The 13,105-nt window shown below is 37.2% G+C and overlaps 1 protein-coding gene across 2 annotated transcripts in view; it reads right to left on the bottom strand.

The window, feature by feature from the left end:
* The window catches only part of Epg5 (ectopic P-granules 5 autophagy tethering factor), a 105,937-nt gene that overhangs the window by 13,240 nt on the left and 79,592 nt on the right, over nt 1–13,105 (bottom strand). For both annotated transcript variants that reach the window (XM_076836583.2, XM_076836584.2), the window contains exons 29-37: nt 12,796–12,952; nt 10,238–10,432; nt 8,963–9,176; nt 6,919–7,067; nt 6,145–6,346; nt 5,528–5,600; nt 4,122–4,228; nt 2,847–3,022; nt 352–537 (exon numbers count right to left, since the gene is read on the bottom strand). In XM_076836583.2, coding sequence (XP_076692698.2) covers nt 352–537; nt 2,847–3,022; nt 4,122–4,228; nt 5,528–5,600; nt 6,145–6,346; nt 6,919–7,067; nt 8,963–9,176; nt 10,238–10,432; nt 12,796–12,952 — 1,459 coding nt within the window. The remainder of the gene's footprint in view (nt 1–351; nt 538–2,846; nt 3,023–4,121; nt 4,229–5,527; nt 5,601–6,144; nt 6,347–6,918; nt 7,068–8,962; nt 9,177–10,237; nt 10,433–12,795; nt 12,953–13,105) is intronic.

The raw sequence follows: 13,105 nt of genomic DNA, 5'->3' as shown, positions 1-13,105 counted from the left end.
AAAACCCACTAATATTAAGATCTAAAAAACTATTTGGAACCAATTTTCAAAGGAACTCTGCTCTAGTGGCACTCACCAACAATGAAGCCCAGAGCACAAACTAGGAAGTAGATATAAAATAAAATAAAATAAAATAAATTGATGTGTTCTAACTCAGTGAGATTCTCTCCATGACTTAGGCAATGGGTGATCCAAGAAAAGCAAGCATCTCATTAAAGGCACAGCTCATATGCCACGCACCTATTCATGCTGACAGAGGGAGGCACTAAGGAAACAACCGAAAAGCCACAATCAAGTAGAAACTGAGGAGCTACAGAGCTTCATGTGATCACAAGCCCCCCCCAAACTTACTGTCTGTTCTATAAGTTGAACTTCCTTTGCCAGTAAAATCATCATGAAAAGGAGGCAGACAATCATGCTCCGGGTTTCAGGCTGGGGATTGGGGTTCCAGGCATCGGCAAGCACACTAACCCAATTGACTTCACAGAGCACGGATCCCAAAAACAAGAAACAGCTCTTGGGGCTTCCTCGTTCCACCTGCAAGGAAATAGATGAAGATCAGTGTTTTGCTTTATGCTGTTTGACTTATCTTTAAAATGTATATAAATCAGTGTTTCATGTATTTGTTTTTAAAAACATTTTTCCCAGATTATACACACCATCCATAATCCTAACTTCCAGAGATAAACATTTGTCATATCTTTCCTTCCATGTTGTACATGCATGCATTTTTAAATTTCAATTATTCTTTGTTTTGTTTATTGAGACAAGGTTTCACAATGTTGTTCAGGCTTGTTCTCTAATTCCGGGGCTCAAAGGATCCTTCTGCATGAACCTCCTAAATGCTGGAACTACAGGTACACACCACTGTGCCTGGTAGATTCTAATAATTCCTACCAGGCAAGGAACCACCTCCCCTAACCCCAACCCTGGTGGAGATTCCTTGCCACACTGAGTCACTGGAGATGCAAGAGTATATCAGAATCTTCAGGTGTGCTGAAACAGGATGAAAATTGAGCCCTACAAGTTAGTAGTTCTCAAACTTGAGTGAGCATCAGAACCACCAGGACCTTAAAACACAGATGGCTGGGCCTACCCCCAGAGCTGTTAATTTCCCACATACGGGTTAGCAGCAGGAATGTGCACTGCTAACAAGTTCCCGGGTGATCTGATGCTGGTGCTGCTGCCCCCAGGATCATACACTGAGACCTGCTGCAATATACAATACTTAATGTAATGTTATATTTATTAAAAATATCTTCATATTATTGGTCTTTATAAATTTTGATGACTACATAGTGCTTAAATTCTTAGCAGGGTTTTTTGGGGGGATATATTCTATAAACTATATGAGTTATATTTTATAAGCCTATTTCAATAATTGTAATTTGTTTAAAAATAAAACATGGCTAAGTCATAAGATTTTTCTTTCAAAATAAAGAAAAAAGCTCTTCATAAACTCATGATCAGTGATTTACACCTTCCCATTACTATATTATATTACGCTAACTACTAGTTCTCTTCCTTCTTAGAAAACAATTCATCCTCCTTTATAATCTGTTCTCCATCCTCAGCTTCATTCTTGTGTTTAAAAAAAAAAAAAAAAAAGCAACTTCATTATGCCAACAAGATATAGTAAGTAAAAAGATTCCCAGCTTCTGGGCAGGTCAAGGGCCATCTATCATCAGAATAATATCCTTAGAGATAGATGGATCTACAGCATCCTTTGCCAGATGAGTCTACTATTTAATCAGTGAAGGTGTGAAGGTCATCCTCTTACTTAGTTAAAATTCCATCTTATAGTTCTTTCTCTCATGTTCATAATGGTGATTAAACATCCATTTAGTGTGTGCCTCATTTACTAAATGCAACTACAAAATCATTCTTCAATCTTGTATTTCTCTAAAACGAATACCCTCAGCTTCCCTGGAGCTCGCTACACAAGAATGATGGGAAAGAGCAGCACTGGGCGGGGCTCACCACAGCACAAAAGGCTGCAGTACATTTACTAATCATCAAAAATAACTATAGATATGTATCAACTAAAGCACTTAGGGTGTCTTAATGATAAATATGACATTGAGAGTCAACACAAATTAAATGATGACTAACAAGCAAATGAACCGAAACGATCATAAAAACCTAAGCTAAGATTATAAACCTAAGATTATAAAGTGTTTTTGTGTTTTTTTTTTTTTTTAACCAGAAACTTAGTAAGAACAACAAAAACTGTGCCAAATGGCTGACTGGTATATAAGTAACACTGCAGTACTGTTTTTTGTTAACTATTGCTTCTATTACAGACTCACACACACACTTACTGGTACGATTTTCAGACCATTTCAGGGTTTTTTTATAATTATGATGCAGTGTCCGTTGTTACACTGCATTTTATCATCTACAGTATCATCATTCACTTATTTGCTAAAAGAAACTAATGGCTTGAGTACCAATTCACATCTTCTTTAATAGAGCATTTAACAGTTGTTCTAATGACACCATTCTAGAAAAATCATATACACAGAAACACCAACAAGATCGAGCAAAACTAACTCATTAAACTATGTACTTACCCAACATAAAGTCTAGAAAATGACTGACATATTACAGACACAATGTTTCTCTGGGTTTTAAAAGCTGCTCTATAGATATTTTCCGATCCTCTACTAACATACATAAAGAAATTATTTCCACAGCCTGCTGCTTTCCACAAGTACCACTGAGGTGGCACCCAATGTGTGCAGAGCCCTCTTTGGCACACAATGCCCCTGCACAGAACCACAGGGAAGAGGCTGCTCCCTAGCAGCAGACCACTCCATGGTGTGACACACGGGTGAAGAGCTCACTTTGAAGAAGGCCTCCATGAGCATCTGATCGGGATGCAGGTCCTTCCACTGGAGTTTCTGGTATGCATTATGAAAAGCATACAGAATGAACTCCGGCATTTTGGGTGCAGTACATGCTTCACAATAATGCATCAGGTGTAACCGAAGGGCTCCTTCATCACCTGGCAACAGCTTGTCTAGAATTGAAAAAGAAAATACAGCTAAGGACCTTTGGTATTTTTTTCTTTTTGTTTCTTTCCCTCTCTTTCTTGCTCTCTCATGTGCCCTCTCGTGCTCTCTCTCTCTTTTAAACTGGGGAATGAACCCAGGGGCACTTTACCACCGAGCCTCATCCCCAGCCCTTTTTATTTTTTATTTTGAGATAGGGTCTCACTGAGTTGCTGAGGCTGGTCCTGAACTTGCAATTCTCCTGCCCTAGCCTCCCCAGTCACTGGGATTCTAGGCATATGCCACTGCTTCTGGTTGGTTTATCTTTAAAAAAAAAAAAAAATTAGAAAACATGAATTTGAACCAAAAATCTAAAATCTAAAGTTCTCAATGTGTATCCAATTTCAAAGATTTTCATGTGTAGGAGGGGGAACACTGGCAGAGAATAATAAGGACTGGTATTTTAATTACTTGGGTAACTGACATAGTGGAGATATATGGCCTTTTAACTCTAATATACTTTTACAGTCTGTTGCTCTCAGCATGTATTCATTTAATCTCATGTATTTAATGCCTCATTCACCTGGCACCCTGGAGGAATTCAAAATTCCTCAAAGGAAATGTTCCACACATTTCTCAGAAAATAGAAAAAACACATACAAATGACCAGTAGCTCATATCATTTATCATTATAAAAATGCAATGAAACCATTAAATCCACAATGAAACATCACATCACACCTGTTAGATTGCCTTTTGTCAAAAAGACAGAAGATGAGTGTTGGAGAGGATGTGGAGAAAGAAGCTCCTATAAATAGTTGGTGGGAATGTAAATTAGTACAACCATTAAGGAGAAAGATGGGGGAGGTCTTCAAAATACTAGCAACAGGCAACATCTGAAAAGGGGATGGCTGCAAATTTTCCAGCAAATGACAAACTCAGAGCAACCTCACACAAAAAGAAGTCACAAACTTAACATTACATAATAGTTATTAGTGGCCTTTCTTCAGTCCCAGCTGACTGCCCATCAATTAAAATAAAATACAATAAGAAGGCAGAGGCAAAAGCATGACTGAATAACTTGGGGAAAAAGTGAGCCCTAACCAGACATCCAGGCTCCCTCCCTACCTTTAAAACTCTCATGCAGTAAATCCACACAGTCAGTGAACAACTGCACAATGTCTGAGGCCACCACAGCATCACTCTCCAGCCAGGGGTAATGTCGCTGTTGGGTGCTTTAAAGAAAAGAAACACAAGCTTAGGAATGAAAGTGCCCTTGATCAAATTACCCTAATTCCCAGAGTCTAGGGTTGGCCAGGTCCTAGAAAATCCTGCATTACGTACCCCTAATACATATCTCGACCGCTTCAATGGCTGTGAATTCCTGGCAGCAAATTGTAGAGAGTAACATCAACCACATAAGTTTACTTCCTCTCCTTCCGACCCTTTATTCTGGTACAATTAAAAGTTCAGAAGTTGCTATCTAATTTATACCCTTGAATATCTCAGTTACATTTCAAACAGTTTAGAAAAATACCTTAAGATGGGTTTCAACAAAAAATTTTCTCTACCTGAAGCATGAAAAAATAAAGTAAAATCCATGTAACAAAAAGATGGCCAAAAATTAACAGACAGGAAATGGCCAAAAAAATTCTTTATATGAAAATTTTAATTTTTGAATCTGGTCCAGAAAGTCCATTATCAAAATAAATTCTATTAATTCATTTCAAAGATAAAACAGGCAGCCTTTCACTTTAGCCAGTCTATGTACAGCCAATACAAAATCTTGAAGCTTTCATATCAGTCAAGGAGAAAATCTAGAATCTTTCATGTTTCCCCTAAAGGGCTCTTGAAGCAGCACTGGAAATAGAAGTCAAAGACCTGAGCTCTAGCTCCAACTTTAACAACTAACTGACAGGAGATCTGAGTTAAAACATTCAGGTTCTGAGCCTCAAGATCAAATTAATGCTTCAAAAGGGGGAAGAAAACACACACACACACACACACACACACACACACATCCCACTCATCACTGTATTTGGACAGCTATATAACTCTTAAGTACTTTTAATAATCATGAAATAATGCTTTCACATCTAACAGCAGATTTCCATGTTTTAAAGTATAATTCTACCCAATAATTTAATAATCAACTTAGTTCCAAAAAATAACTCAGGTAGTAAAGAAAATTAAGGAAGTCTCATCTTTTGTAGTGCTGCTATCAAAACCTAAGAGGAACCTCAGGAGAACAGCATCTTTTTATTTTTAAATCAAGTACCAAAATGCATTCAACTTCTTTATTGTAGAAAACTGGAAATGATTTTCCTACTCTGTTCCAAAATTAATATCAAGACAACATCTCTGATCACACAGACTAATAATTGCATAAACTTTTAAGTCTTAAGTTTTATTTTAAAAAATTCTAAATTTAAATATAGCCCAATACTTCATCATCACCTTTATCAAAAACCTTTAATTACTTACTAGAAGTAAATAAGTCCCCCCAAATTTTGAATATCTGAAAAAGTATTTACCTTTCACTGTCCTCTAAAACCAAGATCCATGGCTTAAAGAGCTGTATGGTTACTGAATGTAGGGATCTCAGCACTGAAACAGCAAACATTTAAGAGATAATGCTTTGTCAATATCATTGGTAACATTTTATAGAAAATCTAGTTCTTAGTATATGTACACTCAATAAGCCTATGTTGATATATAAGCAACATGCTTGGTACAACTAAATATGTTTGATACGTTTGCTTCGTTTATTGCAATGAATTTGAGTTGAAGATTTTTTTTATTATAACACAATGTCATGGCTAATTTTAAAACATACATTTTTTTTTCCAGGACAAATACTTAATATTCAGAATCTGTCCTTAGCTACATAAATAATAGAAAGAAGGAAGTAGAAATAGAAACCCATCTCTTTGCACCACACCCTTCAAAGGATTAGAGACGAGCTGCAGCAAGCCACCTATATTCAATGTGTAATGAATATAGCATGACACAGATACAGGGTGCACTTGGACTATATACTTTCTATCTCCTCTCCTGGACAGTCGATATAAATCTCCTAATGGAGCTATTCAAATCTCTTCTAATGGAAGGGCAGAACATCTTACTCCACATTGCACTAAAGACATGTTACCTGTTTTGCTGCTGGCAGATGGGTCTTGGGCCAAGGAGGCCATTTCTGAGTCAATCAGCCTTTTCACAAGATAGCCCAAAAGTGTCTTCACATCAGCCATGTACGGATTCCATTTTGAAAATAAACCAAAACTTTTAAAGTCCAACTTGGATAACCGAAGCTTATAAAAAAAGTCTGAAAGCCACTGTATGGTCTCCACTACCTGGAAAAAATGACCAATCAAAATGCTTACGAAATATCTGCTTTTAGAAGAGTATTATATGTTTAACTGGGATAAGCACACTGGAGGTCTTTGACTTTTTAACAGAGTTTCAAAGAGACAGAAAACATGAAAATAAATCAGTGGGTTTCAAATTCATTCTCTAAAGTAATGGAACCTTCTTTCAAATAAATTCTTACATGAACCCACATGCAATAAAACTAGTAAAACCCAAGACTCTGTGAGACACTGTATGAAAACCCACCCAGTGGCCTCAGGGTTGAGTCAGATGGGCTAAGGCAGGTAGGAAAGCACCTGACCTCATCTGGAACAGACAGAAATTGGACTCAGAAGTATGACAGAAAAAACATGCAGACAAAGGGGACAAGAAGGTAGTAAAGGAACAACAAAGAAAAACAGCGTTCGGAAAGATAGAGCACAAAAACCAGCTTTTTAGATGTTATCCAAAAGCATCTTAGATACTTTTAAATATGCTCCAATTGTTTTAAAAAAAAAAACAGCAAGGGAAATGAAAAAGAAATACACAAACACCTCAGCCACCAAAAGCTACACACCTGCTTGTCTGACAAGAGAACATTCGAAGAGCTGTGCAGCACAGTGCCCTCTGCAGAAGCTGCCCCCTGATAGCAGCTCGGGGCAGTGCAGCCCAGGGCTCGCAGAGTGGCTTTCCAACACTCAGGGCTCAGCAACTGCTCTGAAGAGCCTGGAGAGCAGGCAGAGAGAACAAGTCAGTATCCTTGCAAAACTCACTTTTCACCTTTAATCAAAGAATACATGATTAGAGGTTTTCAGTTGAACCTAAGCAATAATAATTAAATAAAAATCCAAACGAAATCCATAGGAATATCTGAGATAAAGAGACCAAAGTAAAGAAAATTTACTGAAAAAACTGATAGCTGAACATTCAACTTTCCTTGTTCCTGGTAACCCAGATAGAAGTGAGCTCTGCAAAACCATTAGAGCTGGAATGAGATGGGAATCCCAGCCTACAACCCAGCTGGAGAATGATAAAGGTTCCACTGTCCTGGCCGGAGAGGGACAGCTATCTATGGGTGTGAAACAAACAATAGTGACAGGACAAGGGTCACTGGATGAGGAATGCAACTCCAGAATCTAGCCTCCTGGGAAAGAGTCCATCCAGCCCTAAAATTCTACTCCTACAATGGGTAAAACCTAAACCAAGACCTAAAGGCAGCACATGGAGAACAGCAGCCAGTATTCCCAACTAGTTCCCATTCTACAACCTACATTCCCATCCCACAGGACAGAACAATACCTCCCTAACCCTAACCCTAATCAAACAGGTTCATGGAAGTTCACAGGAAAGTCTGAGGGGAAAGATGAGAGAGGTTGGCTGCAATATGTGAAGTGGGGGCATCAACGGGACAGCAAGGTACCCCAGGGTTCCTATAGTCTGGATCCCAGGACAGAGGCCTGGAATCAATGTACTAGTATGAGAGTTGTGCAGACCGAGAAGATGGCAATGAAGCCATGAATAGCTCATCTACGAAGAATGAACAGGTGGAAGGACTGGAACCCTGGGAATACTGCTCTGGCAGTAGGGGAGGGAAAGGAAATTAGGAGGTCATAGGTCATGGAATCAGAGTAATTCAGTTAAAGGTAAGTAGAAATTCATGATAAGTAGAAATTTTCTGCTAAATATGAGTCAGTGGTAGCCTGTATAGGTCACAATCTCTTTGAGAGGTTTCAGGGAAAAACCCAGAATACATACTTGAGCGAAACTAAGTTTTGCCTTATATTTATACATAGTATGCCATATGAATGAAAAATAATGTTATATCATTGACTGAAGTTCAATAAAATTACTGCCTAGTGAAATTTCAAAATAAAAAAGCCTAGGCCTTTTATTTTAAAAGAATTTTGTTTCAGTTATAATTGGACACAATACCTTTATTTTTATGTGATGCTAAGGATTGAATCCAGCACCGTGCTAGGCAAGCGCTCCACCACTGGCCACAACCCCAGCCCAAGCCTAGACCCTTTTATTTTTCCTTTAATCTCTAATACTTCTCTGGAAAATTACAGGAAAGAGAGGATAAAAATGGTGGGAATGTGGCAAATGTAATATTGTTCTTTTCCTTGGCAAATATAAGTACAGCCTGCCATTCAAGAACAGAAGGCAGGAGTAAAAAATAAGTCAAAATAATAGGTGGGGTGGAATGACCCAAAATGTATCCACCACTTGGAAACACAGAGAAACCAAATAGCATATGAAACACATGCTCCCTTCCTTGTCAAATTTGTTGTCTGCAGAGTAAGCAGCTCCTCTCCCACTTCACCCTATCGCAGGACAGCAGCAAAGTCAAGGTAAGAAGTGACTGTGTGACTGGGGACACCAACACCAAAGCCTGAGAGCTGCCTTGCCCAGGCTGGGCCCACTCTAGTGCTCAGGACAGTGGCTGACCATTCTTACAGATACCAACTTTGGGGCACTGTTAGTTGAGCGCTTTCAGTGATGATTAGTAATTTTCAAATTCTATGTTTACATTATTCTTACATTTCTGGATGCTACCTGGTAAATATGGCATTAAATATATGCAGAGATCTAGTTAATCACAATTAAATGAAGATACTTACTTTGCATCAGCAGCCTGAGAACATCACTGTACTGGTCAGGGAACTGGTAGAGAAGAAGGTAAGTCCAGTGCTTACAGAAAAGATTAAATGGCATCAAAATATCTTCATCTGGTTCAAGGCCCCAGGCAGTAAGTGCCAAATGAATGGACTCCAGAAGCCTGGTACGATCAGACAGAGGAGGTTTAGTGGCGTTTAACCATTGCTTAAGATCGAACTAAAAAGAAAAAGAAACAAGAAGCAGATTTATTTACACTAGAGAATTAAATGAAGTACAGAAAGGTCTTTGCACATTTAGTTTAAAAGTCACATTTATCTTTTTATAAAAATAGAAAATAAATGTACACATAGGCAAATGAAAGAATGTATAAGAAGTTCACTCACTGGTACCATTATGCAACCATCTCTACCTTGCTCTGAGATTCAGAGGCAGACTTTTCTTAACAACAGGCTTGTTTTGTAATATGAATATCTTCTTGACCATTATTATTTATAATTTTATTTTGTTCCTGAAAATCCACACATTTCCATCTGATTTTATTATACTAAGGTTCCTCCCTAAGACTTGGATCAGAAGTTCTCCTTCACTGGTTCCAGTACCACAGCCAAGCAGTCACTTTATGGAACTGTCTTAACAGCCAGCCATGAGCTGTATGTTACCTATCTCAGTGAATAAAAATTCAAATTGTTGGTACTACCTTCCAGAATCCCACACTTAAAAACATGTTCTCCTCTACTATAGATTGAGATCAGTCTCTGGGCTCTACAAAATGCCAAGTTTTACTGCTTCACAAATGTCAGGCAAAATAGGTGAAGCTCTGAAATTCTCGACTAGTTAAGTAAATTCATCCCTTAGTCTCACAGAGTAAATAGTCTATTCCAAATGAGGACAAAGAAAATTTGTTTAGAGCTGAATTATTCTAAATACAAGAGACTTCACATATTACAACTCACTTATCAAATATAGTTTAGGCACAAATTCAGGAAAATTTAAAAAGAGGATCTATTAAACTACCATTATGAATATTTTCAAAACTATACTGTTTTAAAAAAGGGCTTGGGAAGGAGATTCTTTTAATACTATGTGGAATGAGAGTCCTATATAACACAACCAGTGTGCCGTTCCCCAAAGAGAAACTCGTGGGGTCAGATTGCTCAAAGGGGCTCTTATCCTCTTGGTCACCGAGATCAAACCCCCAGGGGTCCTTCCATTTCTATGGAATGGGAAGCAATGATCACTTCTCAGTTTCACAGTATCAGGAATGAATCACCTCGCACCTTGGTTAGCAGCATGAAAATCATATCACTGTTGTCCTCACTCAGAAACTTCACCACTTTCTCATACAGTTGTATGAATTCTGCAGGTGCAGCATTGGGAGTGAAGAAAGGCGACAGAAGAGAGCAGAGCCTTCTATTCTTCAGAATGGTCTGAAGTACCTTTTTGCATTCTGATGTAGTGCCACTGATGAACACCTTAAAAAAACAACAAGGAAAATGTCACCAAATCCTCCCCTCCCCCACTTTTATTTAAGCAACCAACTTTTAAGAGGTATTAAATAAGGCAAAAATAATTTTCCAAAATGAAAAAGGTATCTAAAATCAACATAGATAAGCCTATCATTTCCAATGGAGTTGATACTGGGGTATCTGCATCCAAAAGTCTGTAATATGCCTAGTGTTGTTACTAAAGAATCCATGGTGGTCCTGCACAACATAAAGAAAATAAAATTTTAGGTTACAGATTTTATTGAGATGTTCCTTTAATACATTAAAAAATTAACTTTCACAAAATATAATCAAGATAAAAGTAATCTCAGGGTCAAAAAGGCTTTGATGAGGCAGAAATTTAAAAAAAGACTGATAAGTCTGAACAGATACATGCAAACATTATAAGGCAAAAGGAATTATGAAATGAAAGAAAAATAACAAACTAGAAAAACATATTTGTAACACATTCCAGATATCGGGCTAATAGTTTGAGGAACTCTTTCAAAGAATCAAAAAGCAAGAAATTGGGGCTTCAGATATGGCTCAGGAATAAGTACTTGCCTGGCATGCATGAGGCCCTGGGTTCAATCCCCAGGACCACAAAACGGTGGGGGCGGGGGCGGAGGGGGGTGGCAAGATATTTCAACAGAAAATGTGCCAATGATAACAGCTAGCAATTCACTACATATGTTTCTCATATATACATACATACACACATATATATATACACATACATATCTATAATACACATATATAACATAACTTTAAAGTACTTCAAGAATTATAAGTTTTGAAAATGATATACCACTTCCCTTATAAGATTATCAATACTTATAAAAGAATGATAATTCCTAACATTGTTTAAGATACAGAGAATAAACTTCAACATTGCTAAACAATAGTGTAAATAAGTGCAAACTTCCCAGATCAATGAAGTAAGAACATAAAATGCTACACAATACATGTCAAATATATAACAAACATCAAATCCTTCTGATATAGCAATCATACTTCGAGGAAATTATTCTAAAGAAAATAGTTCCAGAAGTCACAAAGATATATGAGACTATTTATGTCAACCTTATTGTAGCAAAACAAATCACCTAAATATCCATCTAGAACATTAGCTCAACCCATTATAATACATCTGTATCATAAAACACTATGCAGACATTCAAATTCTATGTGATATACAGGTCTGTATTTATTAACATGGAATAATATCTAAAAATATGTTGAAATGAAAAGAAATTACAAAATAGTATGTGCTCCTTTGTAAGTGTGTATCTCTACATACACCTATATAGATAGAAATGACATACTGTGTTTACATATACAAAAGACAAACTATAATGAAACTTTCGCTATGTAACTAGTGCTTCCAGCTGATCAGGATTATGAGAAATTTTTCTTCTTTATACTTCTATACTATCTATATGGCTTACCATAAGCATACAGTAACTTGAAGATCAGGGGAAAAAAACTTAGAAAAAAATGGATTGTAATATCTATTCTATGTCACTTCCTTGTAAGTATCCAATAAAGAAGTAGCCATTCAATTAAATTTCAATGAGAGTACATGGTTTATCAAACAGTGGCTTTCCTTTCTTTTATGACACATTTTCCCAAATCTGCATGGATACTTTGTCCTTGCCTTGTTAAACATCCATATATTTTACTGTAAGCCAAATAGATAGATAAATAGTGGCCAAAACAGAGGTGGAGCGAGTACTGACACTGTCAAAAGCCTTAGGATCCCATCAGCCTTAGCACTTCAGATGCATTCTTTAGGCCAGTCACTTAGCCTTTTAGAGTCTAGTTTTCTCATCTTTAGGACAGGAATGAGATCAATCACACAAAGTCACCTTGATGATCAAATAAAATAATGAACTAGACAGTATTTTACAAACAATAAAGAGCTTCGGTAATATTATTGCCAATATCAATAACACAGAATCTGATGTCTCTAGATTTTCAAACATGAATAATTTAATCTCTTATTTGCCAACAATTCTTTTTTTAAAAAAATATTTTTAGTTGTAAATGGACACAATACATTTATTTATTTATTTATTTATTTATTTATTCGCTTACTTATTTATGTGGTACTAAGGATCGAAACCAGTGCCTCATCCATGTGAGGCAAGGGCTCTACTACTAAGCTACAACCCCAGCCCCTTATTTACCAATAATTCTAATCACATTTTGGAGGTCAACATCTCCAAAGGTTTCTGAATCAGGTAAGAATGAACCTGCAATAAAGTCTGAAGCTGATGGTGACCGTATGCAATGAAGACACTGCAGGGACTCAGTTTATCTGAACAAGGCAAATAACATAGTAACCTTACCTGTCCCAAGATCTCAATGCATGAAGTGAAGAATTGTCTTGTAGGGGGGTGGCGCTGCGTCTCATCGCTCACATAATCCACAACAGTAAAGAAAAGGCTAATGCCAACCTTCTGAAACCCAGGTGTTGGCTGCAACTTGTAGGCATTCACTAAGGTCCTGTGGGAAAACATGGACACAGTTCTGGTCTATAATAATTGAATCTGTATTTGCCAGTATTTCTTTCATATTCTACATTTATCTGACAATATTCATCACAGTCCTGAGAGTCTCAGGCAAATGCCACTTTAGAAACATTTCATGTGATAAATG

This window comes from Callospermophilus lateralis, chromosome 17, assembly GCF_048772815.1.
Source record: "Callospermophilus lateralis isolate mCalLat2 chromosome 17, mCalLat2.hap1, whole genome shotgun sequence".
NCBI lineage: Eukaryota > Metazoa > Chordata > Mammalia > Rodentia > Sciuridae > Callospermophilus > Callospermophilus lateralis.
This window is presented reverse-complemented; position numbering and strand designations above follow the sequence as displayed.